We start from the raw sequence: 18,727 nt of genomic DNA, 5'->3' as shown, positions 1-18,727 counted from the left end.
ACAGGCAGCGGTTAGAAGGGACATGGTGGGAGTTCAACAGTCAGTGAGAGTTTTAAATGAAGAATTCACAGGAGTCAAGGAGACATGTTAGTGGAGGTCAGAGGGAGTTGTAGAATCCAGAAGCCATACTAAGCCATAACCCACTTTCTGCCCGCCCCCCCCCCGCCCCAGGCATTTGAAATTTTGCCCGACAAGCCCCCCAAAGATTACATGTGCCTGTCGATTTTGGCCTTCTTCTTGTGTTTTCCCATAGGCATTGTAGCCTTGATCTTCTCTATCCAGGTGGGAATCTGAAACATGCTAATCCTCCCTCTCCCCTTCCTCTTCATCCTGGCTATAACCCCAATTCAAACTCTTCCTTGTTTCTCTTCTGTGGGTTCAGGTCCCTACCCTATGTCCATTTAGTTCCATGGTTTACCCCATACAATAACCCGTTTAAGCCCATCTATTCCTGTTCTACCTCTCCCTTCAAATCAGACAAGGCACAGCAACAAATGGAATGAACGAGCCTTAGCAGCTGAGACCTCCCACCAAGTCTTCTACATTGCGGTTTTGGGGATTGTTATGGGAAGCCTCATCACACTGATCCTCTTGATCTTCTACATGATGGACTTATTTTCTCGGTAACATCCTCTTCAGTTCATGAACACACCAACAAATATATACAACTGTGCTACTGCCCTTGGCTCTGAGTATACGCTTGGGCCAAATGGGACTCCTGCTGAGCCTGGAGTGCCTGGAATGCCAAATGTTGCTAGTCTAAGCCTGCAATTTGAGGTGGTTGATAGGTAAGGAAGTGGTAGCTCAGGCAGCCCCTTGGACCAGAGCTCAAGGCCAATCCCAGGACCCTGCCAAGGGATAGGGGCCACGGGAGACAGGGTAAGGGCACTGTGTCCCCAGGACAGCCTCCCCTCCTGCCAACATTCATGCGTTCATGCCCCCCATTTGTTTACATTAACCAAGGGCCTTGACCGTGCTGCCTGACTCTGGAGACAGAGCCTTACCCCCATAGAACTTGTAAACCAGAGTGGAAGACAGATCACCAGACAGTAACAATCCACAGCAGTCTAATTTCTAATGGAAGAAACTTAAGAAGGTAGGTTGTAAAGGCCAGACCTAATCTGAAGTGCTTATTGTCTACCAGAAAACCAGGAAGTTAAGCAGCTGTCAGTGAACTGGTTACAATTTGGTTCATATTCTGATTGTACAGATTTTCTATAATAGGTATAAATTGCCTTCTCTCCTCCCTCCCCCCAGCCATCAAGTTCACTCAATACTTTCTAAGCATCTACAATATAACAAGCACTGTACTAGGAGCTAGAAACACAACAGAGAAAAATAAATAAGACCTCTTTCTGATGGAGCCACATTCCAGTGGGGAAGAAAACGGTAAACAAATAGAACTTTAAATAAGCAACATAATTACATAGGATGGAAAACATTATGAGTGGGGTGGGGGAGGGGGTGGGGGGGACAGGCCATAAGCTAAAGAAATGCCAGTACCGGACCACCACTGTTAATGGTTTTTAACAAGATAAGTGAAGAAATTGCCAGTGAGTGCTTACAGCAATTTGCCATGACACTCAAGTATATCATCAAGAGACTTGTCTTGTCGAATTGGGTATAGAACAAAGGATCAGCCGATGACTCCTTGGAGGCGGTATCAAAAAACTAGTCCTACTCCACAATCCCAGACAGTTTGAGATACAATGGGAGGGAAGAATGAGATCTACAGGGTATATTGTTTAGGGCCTTGTTAGCAGCTGTAACAAATAAACCCCACCAAATAAGTAGCTCGAAAACTAGCTTATTTCTCCCTCACAGAACCTACCAATGGGATACATCTGATGATCCACATATAAAGTCAAGGGTCCTGGCTCCTTCCACTTAGTGATTATACCATTTCCTAAGGGCCCAGAGTCTAGACAGAAGAAGAGTGAAGAACTCACACCTGCTTCTTAAAAGCCCTGGCCTGAGCTCTGGCTGGTGTGGCTCAGTGGACTGAGTACTAAACTTCAACCCAAAGAATCACGGGTTCAATTCCCAGTCAGTCCACATATCTGGAGTGCATGCCACATACCCAGCTAAGGGCATGCAAAAGGCAACCAATCGATGTATCTCTCACACACTGATGTTTCTCTCCCTCTCTTTCTCCCTCCCTTCCAATCTAAAAATAAAATCTTTTAAAAAGTAAAAAATGGAACTGCCTTATGACCCAGTAATTCCACTTTGGGGAATTTATCCAAAGAAACCAAAACACTAATTCAAAAGAATATAAGCACCCTATGTACATTGCAGTGTGATTTACAATCACCAAGACCTGGAAAAAGCCCAACTGTCCATCAGTAGATAAGTGGATAAAACAAGTATGGTATACTTACACCATGGACTACTACTTGGCCATAAAAAGAAGAAAATTTTAGCCTTTGCAACAGCATGGATGGACCTAGATGACATTATGCTAAATGATATAAGCCAGTCAGAGAAAAACAAATACCATATGACTTCACTTATGTGGAATCTAATGAACAAACTGAAGGAACAAGTCAAGTAGAGATAGACTCATAGATAGAGAGCAGGCTGACAGTCTGGGGCAGGGGTGGTTAGTGGGTGGAGGGATGAGCAAAAAGGAAAAAGGACTCATGGACATGGGCAACAGTGTGGTGATTACAGGAGGTGGAGGGTATAAGGGGGATAAATTGTGATAGAAAAATACAATAAACATAATGTATGCTAAATTTTTTTTAAGTGGAGGAACAGGAAGCTGGATCCTCAATGACATCACCATCATCATCATCATGATAGTCATTGAACAGTCAATTGTGTTCAAACAATATTCAAAGATTACCTGATTTAAATGCTGCAACAACATTGAAAAGTAGGTGTTGTTATTGTCCCCAGTTCATAACTGTAGAAACTGAAGCCGGAGAGGTTGAGAGACTTGCCCATGGTTATCCAGCTTGTGAGTGATGGAATCAGAATTCAAATGTTATTAGTCTGACTACAGAGGTTTTGCTCATATAACTGCTTTCCAGTGGACCATATCAGCCAAGATTTTTCTTGTTCAGGAGGGAAAAGACTACTTTGAGTTGGGTTTTCAGACAGTCATAATCCCAAAAAGAGGTTTAGCTCTTGGTCCAAAGGAGGGAATCCAACAAACCTGGTGTTGGGGGAGGTGGGGCAGAGAAGGCTTTCCTGGGATGGCACACATGAGGAGGAGATAGCTATTGGAGATAAGAAATAGGGTGATTGAGGAAGCAGCAAAGGAATCAAATCTACAGGAATAAAACCCCAGAAGTGGAAGGAAGGTACTGCCCCAATGAGAACACTGGTCTCCTATCTGGAAAAGTTTTAACCTGTGGATAAGTTCTCTCCACTTGGCCTCAGCATTTCTCCCACCTGCCTCCTGCTACACTTTAACCCCATCATCATTATTCCTGCCCCAGCCTCAGTCTTTTCCTGTGATCCACCCTCCACAGAACAACTAGAATGTTCTTTCCCACTTTTTAAAAACTTTAAATTTCTTAATCTATTTAGATAAAGGTTTCAAATCTGCTTCTTCTCCAATAAAACACCAAATGGTGATAACACTAGAGCTGGAGGAGGGCCCGGCGTTCTGGGGGCCCTGGAATGAGGTGCTGTGGCAGCTTCCATGGAGGGTTTGGCAGCAGCATCCAGAATCGAGGTCATGGCTGTGGTCAGGGCTGGGCTGAGGCTGTGGAGCTCACAGAAGCAAAGCCAAAGACCAGGAGTGGATCCCTGTCATCAAGTTGGGCCGTCTGGTCAAGAACATGAAGGTCAAATCCCTGGAGGAGATTTGTCTCTTCTCCCTGCCCATCAAGGAATCACTTGACTTTCCTGGAGGCACCCTTCAAGAAGGAGGTTTTGAAGATTATGCCTGTGCAAAAGCAGACCTGTGCTGACCAGGTTCAAGTGATCCAAGGAAGTAGCCATTGCCATCCATTGGGGCCATCACCTTAGGCAAGCTCTTGATTGTACCTGTGCGGTGAGGTTATTGGAGGAACAAGTTTGGCAAGCCCCACACTGTCCCTTGCAAGGTGACCAGCCACTGTGCTTCTGTGCTGATGTGCCTCACCCCTGCTCACAGGGGCACTGGCATTGTCTCAGCCCCGTGCACAAGAAGCTGCTGCTGATGGCTGGTGTCAACAACCACTACATCTTGGCCAGGGACTGCACTGCCACCCTGGGCAACTTTGCCAATGCTACCTTCAGTGCCACTGCCAAGACCTACAGCTACCTCACCCTTGACATCTGGAAAGAGATTGTATTTACCCACTCTTTCTATCAGGAATTCACTGACCATCTTGTAAAGCTCCATGCCAGAGTTTCTGTGCAGAGGACCCAGGCTCCAGCTGTGGCCACCACATAATTTTACACAAGAAAAATAAAGTAAATTAAGCCTGTTTTTAAAAAGCGTTCAAATCTACAAACTGTACTGAAAAATAATTTAGCAGACCCCTGTGTAATGTACAGATTTAACAGATATAAACGTTTTCCTCTATCTGCATCAGATCTCTTATTTTTAGCAATAAAATATTACACAGATTAAGCCCCTGGCCCCTCTTCTCTGTTCCCTTCCTCCCTCCCTCTGTCCCTGAACTCAGGTTGCTGTGAATCACTCCTATGTGCATTTTGCACTTTTATTCAATATGTGTGGGTACACTTGATGACGCAGAGTTGTTTTGTGTGTGTAAAGTGTGGGAAAGCTAGTGCAGGCTGGAATAACTTGCTTCTGCCCTTGATGGTACAAGCATCCACAGGAGAAGATGGCTTCCTTCATCATGGATTAAACACACACCTGGCCGAGGAGTTGGAGAAGTTGAAGGAAGATCCGGGAGAAGGTGAAATAATTGCTTGCCTGGCTGCTGCCCTGTGCAGAAATGATGAGTCAGCAGCCAGCCACCAGACAAGCTGTATGATCTAAAAAATGGCAGCTGCTTCACTTCTGACCTCCAAATTTTGCCCAAGAATCAGTTGGCCCATCCTAATCAGACACATAGAGAGGAGGTATTTCCATGATACAGTTAATTCAGTCTAGTCAAGCTGACATATATCACAAAACCACTACACAGAGACTGGAGGGGAATAGTGAGAAGATGGTGAGTAGCTGCTGGGGAGATGATCACATGACCAGATCTGCTCTGCTCTTACGTATCTTAGTCTAATAACCTGTAAGTGGCTTTTTTTTAAGATTTGCAGGAGTATGGCACCTTTGTTACAATTGACCAATAGTGAAACATTACTACTAATTAAATCCATATCTTATATTAGGGCTCACTCTGTGTTGTACAGTTCTATGGCTTTTTACAAATGCATAATGTGATGTATCCACCATTACAATATCATACAAAATAGTTTCACTCATCTGAAAATGTTCCTTGCTTCACCTCTTCATCCTGGCCCCCACCCCATGATTCCCTTGGCAACTACTGATCTTTTTTACTGATTTCTATAGTTTTGCCTTTTCCAGAATATTGTATAATTGTAACCAAACAGTACATTGTCTATTCAGATTGTCTTCCAAAGTGGCTGTATTACTTTGCATTCCCATCAACAATTCATGAGAGTTCTGTTGTTCCACAGCCTCAATGGCATTTAGTAGTGTTGTTTTGGATTTTAGACATTCTAATAGACATGTAGACATATCCCATCATTGTTTTAATCTGAAATTCCCTGATAATATGATTTGATCAACTTTTCATATACTTCTTTGCCATCTGTATATCTTCTTTGGTGAGACATCTGTTCATAACTTTTGTCCATTTTTAATTGGATTATTTATTATCTTAGGGTTGAGTTTGAAGAGTTCTTTGTATATTTTGGACCCAAGTTCATCACCAGATGTGTTTTGCAAATATTTTATCCCAGCCTGTGACTTTTCATTCTCTTAACAGCCAATAATTTTTTTAAGATTTCATTTAATTTTTAGAGAGGGAAGGGAGGGAGAAAGAGAGAGAGAGAGAAACATCAATATGTGGTTGCTGGGGGTCATGGCCTGCAACCCAGGCATGTACCCTCACTGGGAATCGAACCACGACACTTTGGTTCGCAGCCCGTGCTCAATCCACTGAGCTACACCAGCCAGGGCTACAGCCAATGATTTTTTAAAGGTGAAAGATTTATATGACCTGAAGAGAAACCAGAGTATAACAGCCAATAATTTTTAAAAGCCCCTTGAAAGGCTCATAGACACATGGCAGACATGCTGTCCATTGATATTTATTTTTTTTTCTATTATACTCTAGAATGCTGTGAGTGAGGGAAGGGATAAATCAAAGTTATCCATCTTGACTTACATTGGTATATGGCAGTAGGTAAGGACCTGAAAACAGTCCCCCCCGCCAAATGTCAACAGTTATCTCAAAATGCCTATTAAAATTTTTAAAACAATACCCATTAAGAAACTTCTTATTCACCTGTCCAATGTTATTTAAATAGAAAGATACTTCACAAGGGGCAGAAGGGTGGAGATGTTTGAGAGAAAAAAACAGCTGTTGTGAAATTAGGCATCATGGAATAGCAGCTGCTAATCTTTCTGCCAGAAAGCCCACCTGGATTACATTAGCCCCTGACACCTTCTTTTACTTCTCTGCCTTTATGAAGCATTTGAAGCTGGACTCAGCTTCTCCCCCAAATCTGTTATCTCAGTGGTGATCCCGTGGTCCCCTTGTCCCTGGGCCAGAGACTGAGGACATATCCTTCATTCCTCATATGGATAAGTCCCCACATTGTTAACAGTACCTCCCCCAACACTTCCCTTTCTTTCATGTCCCCATTTTAAAGTCTGCTCCACCTATTCTACATCCCAGAGCCTTGGACCTCATGCTGGTTGCCACCCCCCTTCCCCTACAGCCAATCAATTACATCCACTCAGTCTTCTCTCTGCTCCGCTGGACCTACTGTGGACCAGCAATATCCTTGCCCCCCCTCCTCAATCTGCTCCACCCTCCTCCCTGGGTTCCCAGATTTAATGTCACCCCACTACCTCTCCCTCCCTTCCATTTGTTTTTTTCAACAACTGTTTAGAGTATAGCCCTGTGTTGGACACTAAGGGCAGAGTGGTGACCTAGGCAAGTATGTTGCATGAAAGGTCCCTGAATGTTACCATTTTCCAGGACTCTCTTTGAGGCCAATGGGCTCTCCAGAACTCCAGCTCTAGCACCCAGTGCTTTCTGGGGCATCCCACATACCTCTTGTATTCCCTGTAATCCCAAATTGACCCACCCCCGTTGCTTATTTTCTACCCTCCCCACCTGGTGATGCATCTATTCCCCCATCGAACTGTGAGCTCCGTTGCATGAAGACTGGGACTGTCTCAGCCCCTGCCGTGTCCCACACACAGGGTTGGCTCATAAATGTGATGGAATGGTAATGAGGCAGGAGACAGCATAGGAAGAACTCTGAGACTGTAATACTGTCACTGGCCAGCATTAAGCACCCTGGTTGCCAGGAAATGCCTTTTACCAATTAGGTAGAATAAATAGTAAACCGAGGCAGCACGGAGGAAGGAGACAGGAGTCACACGCTAACTCAGCAGTACTGAGCCTGATCTGATAATATTGCCAGGTGTTCCAAAATCACAAGAAACACTATATTAGCAAGAAAGAAGGAAAGTCCTTCAAATTCTATGTGACATTTCCACTATCTGGGAAAGAAAGCCTTGAAACTGTGCTTTCATCCCAAGGCCTGAATGTGGGAGAGGGTCCCCGGTACCCAAAGAAAAAGCCCATAAAACAACTTTGGTTAATTGCCTACCTCTAGTCACTATCTGTTCCCTGATGCTTACAGAAAGAGCCCATAAATACCTTTGGAAAGTGCCCCAAATTTAATTGACTGCCTCCTGTCACGTATTTGTTTTACAAGATGAACAAATGGGGTCTGGAGCAAGATAAGGATTTGGGCTAACAGACCCCCACACACACCTAAGTTTGGGTAGTCACATCCCCCCAGGAAAGCTGCCACCACATTTACCCATTAATCAATATGTAACTTTTTTCCCCTCCTATCCCACCAACTATATAAGTCCTGCGAACAAAGGACTCGCTTTCTCTCGGGGGCTCAGGACGCTCTTGGCTCTTGGGCCACAGAGCCTCTGGCCACCCAGCCTCAGACTGCCCAGTGACTTGCCACTCTGGTCTTCAGCCGCTCTTGCTTTTCTCACCCTACTTTGCCCTGAAACTTTGCCTTTCACCCCCTACTCTACCCAGTCCTGCTCTCTTCCATGGGAACAGGCCACTAATAAACTGATTACATACTACTAGATTTGCTGATATGTAATTCTTTACATGCATCAGCAAGAAGAACCAGGTCTCTCCCGTCAACAGTGTGGACAAAGAACTCTGAAAGCAAGCATTCCAGGGCCATATTAGGGTCATGCTATCTGCCCTCTATCCTTCACTCAGACCTAAGACACCCTGTTTCTGAAATTAAAGAGCTGTAAGTTTGGCATCTCCTTCCTTGGCTCTCATTCTCCTAGAATGGAAGTTCCTTTTTGTCAGGAAAATCATTCCCTGGCTGGCTTAGCTCAGTGGATTGAGCGCGGGCTGGGAACCAAAGTGTCCCAGGTTCGATTCCCAGCCAGGGTACATTCCTGGGTTGCAGGGTTGCAGGCCATAACCCCCAGCAACCATACATTGATGTTTCTTTCTCTTTCTCTCTTTCTCTCTCTCTCTCTCTCTCCCTTCCCTCTCTAAAAATAAATAAATAAAATATTTTTTAAAAAAAATAAAATCAAGTGAGGCATTAGGGGCGTTCTGCCTCTTAGGGATAAGTTGGTAGTGAGAGGGAGGAAGCAGAAAGCAAGTGGGCCCCACTGCTTTGCCCACGCCCCCTTCATCTTCATTTAAAGGGATTCATCGTGGAGAAGTGAGAGACGCTTGGCCTCTCCGAGTCCCCGCAGAGCCGGGGAGCTCCGGTTTGCCCGGCAACTGATCAAGTCTCTGTCGGTGCGCGCGCTGGTGACGTCAGAGGTGGGCGCCAATCTTGAAGTGAGTGTGGGAAGTGGCGGCCGAGGCGCTGTCATGGAGGTGGTACAGGAAGCGCGGGAACTGCTCTGCTGGGCGGCGGAGGAGATGGAGGCGCCGGAGGCTGCCCGGGTGCCGGAGTCGACGCTGCGCAGGTGAGGGCCCTTCAGGAATGAGGATTCCCCAGCCTAGAGAGCGTGTCTCCGGGAGAGACAACCTCGTCTTTACTGAAGACGCGCCTTCCTCCTCCTCCGCGCCAGTGAGAATAACCTCCAAGGGCGCGCCCCTCAACCCCCGAGTAGTATACCCTGGAAGAGGATATTGCATCTGAGTGAGGACGTTATGACGGTAACCCTCACACTCCACCCGCACCCCGTGAGGGCGCCCAGAGGTCCTTGGCACCAGTGAAGGTCCTCCGTGAGATATTAAAGCCCTCTTCCCATTTGTAAATAGTATCTCCTGGGTAAGGAAGGCCTCCCTGCAGCACCGCCCCACCCACCCACCCATCCCCGCCAGTGAGGACCCCACCCACTGGAGATTAAATCTATAGGAGTGATACCCCACAAACTTTAATGACAGAGCACTTCCTGGCAGTATACCCCTCGCCCCCACCTCTGGAAGTGACTGGAAGTAATCCCCTCCACAGAGAAAGGAAGCACCCACCAGCGAATAAGACTACCCACGCGCCCAGTGAAAATCCCACCTTCTTCATGACCCTCCTAGGAAAGAATATCTTGGCCCCAAAAATATGAATCCTCCCTCCTCCCTGGAAATAAGAATTCCCTAGTAAAGACCTTCTCCCCCACCACCACCCTGGGAATGAAGATCCTCCACCCTGTGTGATGTCCCAGGCACACCCTTACATGCTATCCCCACAGGCTGTGCCTGGGCCAGGGGGCTGACATCTGGGCCTATGTCTTACGGCATGTGCACAGCCAAAGGTGAGCCTGACTGCATAAGGGAGGCTATGGCAAGAGAGGGGACACAGACAAGTCCCACAGTAATTCCTCTTCCTCCTACCTCTCCAATGTAGAAACGTCAAGAAGATCCAGGGAAACCTACTCTGGTAACTGGTCCTCAAAGCTATCCCTTCCTATCTTCCCCAGTCCCATCCAGCCCTTTCCCCACCCAGAGCCTCACACCTTCTGGAAGCCTCTGTCATCCCCTAACTCTGGTCTCATTTCCTCAGGTATGGCCACCAGTACAGTCCAGAGGTAAGAAGCTACAACATTTTCTTTCATCCAAAAAGAGGACTTGTAGATCTTCTGCTTTTGGCTTAGCCTTGTGTTGGATGATAATGGGGATACTGAATCACAAAACAGCCTTGATCCATGTATTCATAATTATAGTCCAAGGGGAGACAGGATGAACTGGGGGGAAGGGGAAGACATAGATATGAGGCACCAAATCTGGTGAGGATAGATGGGAGAATGGACTAGTTTGGGAGAGAGCTTGAGGCCAGTATGGGACTCAGTGTGTGCCAGCGGTCCAGGTGACATCTAGGAGAATGCTTTCAGAAGACCTCAGGACTCCTAGATGAGGAGCTTTTGAGGAAATAAGGACTGGGACAGAGATGTGATGTCATCATCAATGCAGAGACAGGAAATGTGTTGGGAGGGTGCTGTAATGCCAGGAGAAAGGAGTGGGGCCGGGATAGCACCCTAGTGCTCCTCTGGGCCTAGAGGTTCAGACACAGTTAACTGCCCAGGAAAAATCTGCCACCCTGCCGGGCAGGTGAAAAGACAACTGGTGCGCCACAAAGAATGATCAGGCCAGGCTGAGCTGCAGCCAGGCCATTTACCTGAGCCTGTACCTGATCCCACCAGGCCTGTCGGAAGCTGGAGCTGGAAGCTGCTGTTGCCCGCCTACGGACAGAGATCCAGGAGTTAGACCAGAGCTTGGAGCTGATGGATCAGGAGACCGAGGCTCAGGGTGACCCACAGGGCTGGACAGATGGGCAGCAGAACAGGTGTTGGGGAAGTACTCATGGCCATGCCTGTTCCTCACACAGACATGGCCATGGAGCAGGCGCTGCAGAGCATGCGAGACACCCAGCGATGTGCTCTCCTCCTCCGGGCCCAAGCTGGGGCCATGCGAAGACAGCAACGTGGACTCCAACATCCCATGCAGTGGCTACAGAATCAGCTCAGGCACCTGCAGGACATGGAAAGGTAGGTGTCAAGTACCCAGTGGCCGCCTGCACCAGGCTGGGTGGAGAGATGTTTTCCTCAGAAACCTCAGGACTCTGCCCTAACCCTTCTTGAGTTGCAGAGTTCTGAGCTCCACTCTTTAGGATTTAAAGCCCACAAGACCAGGGAAATTTTGTCATCTCAGCTACCTGTATTTGTGCCTAGAATGGTAGCACCTATGTATCTAGAATACCACCACTGGGAAAGAACAGTAAACAAGGGACAACCCTGCCCTCATGGAGTTCACACTTGATGCAGAGGAGGCAGATGGTAAACTAGAAAGCAAACAAACCCTGCAATTGGAGGTAGAGATAAGTGTTTTGAAGAAAAGGTGATACAATAGGGGAGAAGGACAGGCTCCTCTAGGTAGGATGGTCAGAGAAGGCCTCTCTGAGGAGGTGACATGACTTGGGGAAGGAATTTCCATGAAGACAGACAGCAAGAGCAGAGACCCTAAGGTTGGCATATGGGAAGAACAGCCAGGAGGGCAGTTCAGCCTAAGCATCACAGACAAAAGGGAGAGGATAAGGAGGTAAGGTTGGAGAGGTGCACATAGCACCACAGAGCCACTGGAATTCTCCTCAGAGGCCAAGTTCATGCCCTGGCTTGACCACTTAGAGCTGTGTGACCTTGGGCAAAGTTTGTGCCTCAGTTTCTAAGATCTATAAATTGGGAACAATATTACCTACTTTATATGGTAGATATGATAATTAAGTTAAATCACTTAATAGGAGAGTTTCCATTGTTATTATTCTGAGGGTGATGGGGACAAATCACATTGTTTTGAGAGTTTTAAGCAGAACAGTGACATGACCTGTCTGAGGTTTGAACAGAATCACTTTAACTGCTGGGTGGAGAAAACAGACTGCAGAGAGTGAGAGCAGGGAGACCAATAAGGAGGCTAATGGAATGATCCCGCCAGGAAATGACAATGGCCTAATTTTGGAGGTGGCCTCTGAGATTCAAGCTCAGCGATCCCTGTGACTAACTTTGCTGGCAGCAGGAGGGGGACACAGACATCTGTTCTCCCAGCTCCCTCTAGGGACCCCAGCCCCAAATGCACTCCTCTTTCCAGGAAAGCTAAAATGGACGTAACCTTTGGACCCTTGACATCAGCAACCCTGGGCCTGGAGCCTATGGTCCTGGTAAGAGTCCTGGGCCATAGGGGAAGGGTCAGGTCTAGGGTCAGGTGGACCAGGCCCCAGGTTCCCCATAATGTCCCATCCTCTTCCCAGAGTGATGTCCGAACAGCATGCACCCTCCGAACTCAGTTCCTGCAAAACCTTCTGGTTCCTCGGACTAAAGGAGGCGGCACCCTGTGAGTGTCCTCAGAAACCCTGCAAAGAATCTAGGCTTTGGGAAGGGTTACTTGTCTGTTACTTCCTAGGACATTGGGCCTCTGGGCTGTGTTAGCCCCAGGGCCTGCTCTGACACAACTCCCAGGCTGGGAAGAGGCAGAGACAAACTCACCACAGACAGTGACAACCCACATAGTTAGGACTATTGGCGGGTGGGAAAGCCTGAGAGGCTCTGGGTACTGAGAGGAGACACTCTACCCGAGTAAGGAAACAGGGAGGATGGGTTTTCTGGTCAGGAAGCTTAGCAAAGGTAAAAGGTAGAGAGGGCATTCCAAGCAAGCAGCAGATGTGAAAGGGCCCATGGCCAGCAAGTTGTACAAGAGGGAAATTAGCAAGCATAGATGAACTTGCTTTCCTCATCTGTAAACTGGGGACAGACACAGCTCCTACTTTGTAGGGTGGTGGTGATCATTAGAGGAAGAATTGGTAGTCTTGTAACATTCTTTCCCCCTCCCATAACCCCACAGAACCCCTCAAGAAGACCACTTTGGAACTTCCTACCAGCAGTGGCTTAGCTCAGTGGAGGTAAGTGGGGGCTCTCAGGAAAGGCCACACCCACTGCCCCATGATCAAACCACAGGGTACCAGGACCTGATTCTTCATCCCTGCCCCATCCTCATGTGGTCCCAGTTCACACCCCTGCCCCGATCCTGCCCTGACTTCAACCCTCCCTGCACCAGACTCTGCTGACAAACCACCCTCCAGGCCATGTCTTGGCCTCCTTGGAACACCTGGCTGCAGAACGGGAGGCAGAAATTCAGTCCCTGTGCAGTCTGGAAAGGCTCCAAGATACAGAGATAGCCAGGTGTGTGGTAGAGTGCTTCCATAGGCAGGCAGGGCGGGTGGCTAGGTGACCTGGGATAGGGTCAAGACCAGGCACAGTAATCTGCTGATAGGGTCAGAACTGAAATCCAGGGACCAAACTCAGGTGGGCTGACGCTGATTGCTCTCAAGTGTCCAGCAAGGGGACAGGGCCCCTCCCTCAGCAGTTTCACCCCCACCCTCACAGGTCCCAAGTACCAGACCAATCAGATGCCAGCCAGGCCCTGCCATCCGTGGTTCATCTCATCCAGGTGACCCCCAAGCACCCTTCCCAGGCTGTATCCCCTTCTCATCTCAAGACTCTCTCAATCCCCTCACCCCCAGGGACAATGGCCATCCTAACTTTGTACCCCTGCCCCAGGAGGGCTGGCAAGCTGTGAGTGTGCTGGTCACCCAGCGGGGCCTCCTCCTGAAGGAGCATCAAATCCTGACCCGGCACCTCCAGAGCCTGATGGAGGAGGTGGAGAAATGTACCCTGGGATCCTGCAAGAGGTGAGGGGCTCCCTGGGCAGAGGCCTCTAGGCCAACTCTCTCCCTGGGGTCTCAGGATATTGGATTTATTCTGCCCTTGTGGCTCTCATCTCTGCCTCTGTGCTCTCCATGCATTTGCACTCCTTGTGCATCCTTGCAAATGTCATCTCCCCTCCTCCACTGTGAGTCTTAGTCACCTTCCTCTCCATTGCTCTCTTCTGCTTGTCCCCAGGCAAGCATTGGTGCTAGAGCTCCGAGACTGTGGCCTTCGGGCAGAGCTCAAGGCCCTGTGTGCCCAGAGCCAGGAGCTGGAGGAGGCTGCTGAACTGCGGCAGCTTCTGCTACAGGAGCTGCAGGCCAAACAGCAACGGATCCTGCACTGGCGCCAGCTGGTGGTGAGAAGCAGGACTCCGGGAGAAATGGCAGGGCCTGGTGGAGGTTCAAAGTGAGGCTGGGAGCCTTATGATCCAGAACTGGGCTTCCTGGTTAGGGCAGAGGCCCAGGGTGAATCTCCCAAGAGGAAGCAGACCTGTGGAAAGGGGATGTCAGGGCCCCAGGCTGGGAGTTGGGAAGGAAAAGCAACCTGTCTTAATGGCCTCCTGGCTGTCCAGGGGGAGACACAGGAACAGATCCGCCTGCTCATCAAGGGCAACTCAGCCAGCAAGACGCACCTGGGCCAGAGCCCAGGGGAGGTAAGTTGGGATTTGGAGTAAGGTCTGGGTAGGGCCAGGTCTCCTAGGGATGGGGATGGGTAACCTCAGGCTGCCCCTCTCCTTTTCTTTCCCTAAAGGTGCTGGCTCTGGTTCAGCAAAAAGTGGTCCCCACATCCAAGGCGGTGACACCACAGAGCCAGGAGCTGCTTCACTGTCTGGAAAAGGAGGCCCAGCACCTGCCCTACCTTCCGCTGCTCCAGCACAGCCCTGGAGGGTGAGACTAGGGCCATTCCATATATCCCCTCCCTTGGTGAACTGTCCCACTCCAAGACAATAATCCCAGGCCCCAGTGTCCCTAGGCTACCAGACTCATCCTCAGGTAGGTCCTCAGCTCCACTCTGGAATCCTAGTTCCCAGACCCACCTCCAAGTTCCTGGACTTCTCAAGCCCACCCCTCAGCCCCCACAAACTCTTCAACCCAAGACTCCCTCTCAGTGCACCCAACCTGGACTTTCCCCCCAGATTGCAGCCCCTGCCTACAGTCCTGCCATCCATCCACCAGCTTCATCCTGCATTCTCACAGGGCTCCAGCCTCATGGTGCTTAGCCACATGCTGGGGCTCCCCACAGGGAAGGTGAGTGCCTGTCCCCTAGGACCTATCTTCCCATCCCTACCCCTAGCTAAGGTGATTGTCCTTTTCCCCTCCCTCCAGGCTCCAGAGCTGCTTCTCCCGAAGGCTGCTTCTCTTCGCCAGGACCTTCTGTTCTTCCAGGACCAGTGGAGTCTCCGGTGCTGGGATCAGCTCCACATGAAGACCAGCCTACCACCTGGACCATCCACCCAGGGTAGGCCTGCACTGCTTCCGTGTCTAGCATTCTTGCCCATTCCCAGGACCGTCAGCCTCCAGAACTAATCAAAGAACACCCACTGCTGACACAGAGCCTTCTAAGCACTGAGTGCTTTAAGCATGTTCATTATTTTCTTCTGCACAGCAGCCCCAGGGTGTTAGTGCTGCCATTCTCCCTTTTACAGGGGAGGCACATGGACACAGGCCTCAGTAGCTGCCCAGATGGAAGAACTAGGATTGGAATCTGGGCAGTCTGACTCCTGGTGGGTCTTTGCTCCTAACCACTAGGTGACACTGCCCACTAATTACCAAGTATTCATTTGTCACCATCCAAAGGTATACTTTAGTAATTAAAAGCTGGGCTATAGAGTTAAACTGCCTAGATTCTCTTCTCAGCACTACCTCTTGTGTGATCTCCCTGTACCTCAGTTTCCTCCTCTGTGGAGTAAGCATAAGGATAGCACCTTATAGAGTTGCTGGGAAGACATAGTCAGGTGACCCAAGCAGGGCATTGAACAGTGCAGGACGTGCAGTCAGCACTCTGTGTCTCTGGTGAGATTGCGATCATTTTGTGTTATCTAGTGCAGTCTCTTCCAGTCCTTACCATGAGGGAAGGAAGTAAGACTCAGTTTACCAATAAGGAAACAGAAACTCAGAAAAGTTGTTCGTTGCTGGATTCCCCCAGCAAGCACTCACTGGGTACCTACCAGGGGCTGCCCCCAGCAGCTCAGTGGGGGAAAAGGCAAGAGCAGTCCAGCCCCAGGGATGTCCCCATGGTAGAACCAAAGAGCAAAGAATCAAAGGATAAATAGATATAAATAGACGAAAGAAGTGAAATGATGAATCAGGGTGCCATCAGCAAAGTAGGAAGAGACCATTTTCAGGCCTTTGAGTGTCAGGCTCTCTGCCTTTCCCTTCTCTGATGGCCAGGGAGCCATGTGCAGGAATGGCCCAAGAGCCAGCACAGCTGCATCCCACCTCATGGCATTGTGGAATCTAAATGGGACTTAGTTCCCTCTGCTCCAAAAGCAGTTTTGTTTTTCTTAGGCCTGGTTTCCTTTCCTCAACAAATGATCCTGCCCTCCTCATCCAGGTGCCAAAGCCAGAAATCTGGAGTCATCCTTTATTCCTCCCAGACCCCTAACCCTACCCACCCAACTTCAACCTGTCAGCAAGCCCAGGTCCCATCTCCCGAGTGCTCTAATCTGCCCCCACTCAACTAGCCTATGGCTCAGATAAACTCACCTGACCACAGAAGGGCAAGTGTTATGCCCAGTGTCACAAGGCAAGGATGGGTAGGAGTCAGGATTCAGGCGCAAGGAGTCTGATCACACTGCCAGTCTGCACTTGCTCTAAGCTGGGCCTGTTCTGGGTCTGTGGAACAGGACTCGATCTAATCACAGTCCCTAGGGGAAACAGTGCTAGAGTGAAAGGCTGCAGCAGTCTGAGGAGAAAGCCTTGGGGTGAGGAATGCTGGGAAGGGCTACTAAGGGAAAAGATGGTGTCTCAAGTGGTCCTTGGGGGGTAGGTGAGGTTTTGCTGGGGAATAGTGAGCAATGCCATATAATACAAACCCTCAAGTACAATGCTGAAGAGTTTGGACTCTGTCTTAGGGTCACTGGGGAGCCTTGGAGGGTTCCAGATAAGAAAAGGAAAGGATCAGGCTAAGCTTCAGGAAGATCACTTTGGCTGTCATATAGAGGATGGGGCAAAGTGGGAGGCTGAGGCCTGGAACCTGGGAGGGAGGCTGGGAATGGGGGCTGAGTAGGGAAGGGGGAGGAGGCTGAGAGATAGGCCATGGGGATTGATGGTCTGTCAGGGGGAAGGTAGGCATCCAGGATGAGGTTGGGCAGGGAGGAGACAGTGGGCTTATCCCTGCGATGAGGACCTGGGAGGAAGGAAAGGTTTGGGAGAGATGCTGAGGTCAAGACTAGATAAGTGGAGATGTATTTGGTAACCCATTGGCTAAAAGGCACCAGAGAACCAGAGGATTCAATGGTACCTCCTGGGCTTCTAACCTGCAGAGTTGCTGCAGATCCATGCATCCCAGGAAAAGGAGCAGAAAGAGAATCTGGGGAAGGCTCTGAAGCAGCTGGAGAACCTGTTGAAACAAGCTCTGGAGCGAATCCCCAAGCTGCAGAGGGTTGTGGGGGACTGGTGAGAGGGGGCTGTGGAGAACTGGTGATGGGGGGTAGGGCCAAGCAGGGTGGAACAGGCCAAACTCAGGGCTTAGGGGGGAGGAAGGGGAAGGGGCTGGTGACAGGCAGGCATGGTGTAGGGAAGCCACTGAGGATCTGGAGACCCAGGCCTTTCCTCTAACATCATCCTTTTCCCCAGGTGGGATCAGCCAGGCCAAGTTGCCCTCTCTGGGGAGCTCTGCCAGGGCTTGTCCCTGCCCCAGTGGCAGCTGCGCTGGGTCCAAGCCCAAGGCACCCTGCAGTAGCCGTGCAGATGAAGAAGAGACTCAAACAGGAGTCAAGAGCACATTCATCCTCACACCTCAATGGCCCCACTATGGAAGACAGCATTGTCTGGGTGTGTCACCCATTGTTTCTACCCACACTTGCCACCCTCTCACAGGCTGTGCTGCTGTTCCTCTCAACTGCCTTACTCCTGTCCAGTCATGCCACTGAAGAATGCGGTGCTCTGGACCCGACCCAAGGTCCCCCTGAAACTCCCCTCATCACTGTCATCCTCAACCTAAAGTAATTGAGCACCTGCTGTAAACACTGAGGATCCAGCACTGAACAAAATAGACAAAAGTCCCTACTTTTAGGAACAATGAAACACACTGCTGTATTTAGGGATTCCAGCCCCCTGGCGCAGTTGAAAATCCACACACAACTTTTGTTTTTGGCTGCTCCAAAATTTTACTAATAGACTGCTCTTGACTGGAAGGAAGCCTCACTGATAACATAAACAGTCAATTAATAAACATTTTGTATGTTTCATGTATTATATACTATATTCTTACAGTAAAGTACACTATGAAAAAATGTTATTAAGAAAATCATAAGGGCCCTGGCTGGTGTGGCTCAGTGGATTGAGTGCCAGCCTGTGAAACAAGGGGTTGCTGGTTTGATTCCCAGTCTGGGCATATGCCTGGGTTGCAGGCCAGGTCCCCAGTGAGGGGTAAGGCAACCACACATTGATGTTTCCCTCTCTCCTTCCTTTCCCCTCTAAAATATTTTTTTAAATCAAGGAAGAGAAAATGCATATACAGTACTGTATGTATTATTGAAAACAATCCACATATAAGTGGACCTCTACAGTTCAACCCTGTATTGTTCAGGGTAGGCTGGACAGGGTGGGAGTGGTAAGGTTACACAGTTGTGTCGACTCATCAGAACTCCTTAGGCTGTACTTTTTAGATCTGCATTTCACTGTGTGAATTATTCTTCAA

The 18,727-nt window shown here is 49.1% G+C and overlaps 1 protein-coding gene and 1 pseudogene across 2 annotated transcripts; both read left to right on the top strand.

Moving 5' to 3' along the window:
• LOC114511261 overlaps positions 1–4,426 on the top strand; it is a 47,740-nt pseudogene extending 43,314 nt beyond the window's left edge.
• Positions 4,427–8,995: 4,569 nt separating this feature from the next.
• On the top strand, positions 8,996–18,279 carry HAUS5 (HAUS augmin like complex subunit 5). 2 transcript variants are annotated; one of them, XM_028530422.2, is made up of 19 exons: positions 8,996–9,139; positions 9,863–9,925; positions 10,018–10,050; positions 10,174–10,198; positions 10,811–10,916; positions 10,996–11,155; positions 12,249–12,318; positions 12,409–12,491; positions 12,999–13,056; positions 13,212–13,336; positions 13,541–13,604; positions 13,715–13,845; positions 14,057–14,219; positions 14,436–14,516; positions 14,615–14,751; positions 15,000–15,111; positions 15,190–15,322; positions 17,349–17,481; positions 17,662–17,910. In XM_028530422.2, the coding sequence occupies exons 1-19, from the start codon at positions 9,042–9,044 to the stop codon at positions 17,765–17,767; spliced, it is 1,881 nt and encodes a 626-aa protein (XP_028386223.1). In that variant the 5' UTR covers positions 8,996–9,041; the 3' UTR covers positions 17,768–17,910. The 2 variants fall into 2 exon arrangements, with proteins under 2 accessions (XP_028386223.1, XP_035867758.1); XM_036011865.1 differs by lacking the exon at positions 17,349–17,481 and having other exon boundaries at positions 17,662–18,279.
• The last annotated feature ends 448 nt before the right edge of the window (positions 18,280–18,727 follow it).

The sequence above is a fragment of the Phyllostomus discolor genome, chromosome 12 (assembly GCF_004126475.2).
Source record: "Phyllostomus discolor isolate MPI-MPIP mPhyDis1 chromosome 12, mPhyDis1.pri.v3, whole genome shotgun sequence".
Classification (NCBI taxonomy): domain Eukaryota; kingdom Metazoa; phylum Chordata; class Mammalia; order Chiroptera; family Phyllostomidae; genus Phyllostomus; species Phyllostomus discolor.
The sequence above is the reverse complement of the archived record's forward strand: the minus strand, read 5'-3'. Positions and strand labels throughout refer to the sequence as shown.

Coding starts and splice junctions, on each gene's coding strand:
- HAUS5 (XM_036011865.1), top strand. CDS start 9,042: ATGGAGGTGGTACAGGAAGCGCGGGAACTGCTCTGCTGGGCGGCGGAG. Junction 9,140..9,862: donor CCGGAGTCGACGCTGCGCAG/GTGAGGGCCCTT, acceptor CTATCCCCACAG/GCTGTGCCTGGGCCAGGGGG. Junction 10,199..10,810: donor GCCACCAGTACAGTCCAGAG/GTAAGAAGCTAC, acceptor TGATCCCACCAG/GCCTGTCGGAAGCTGGAGCT.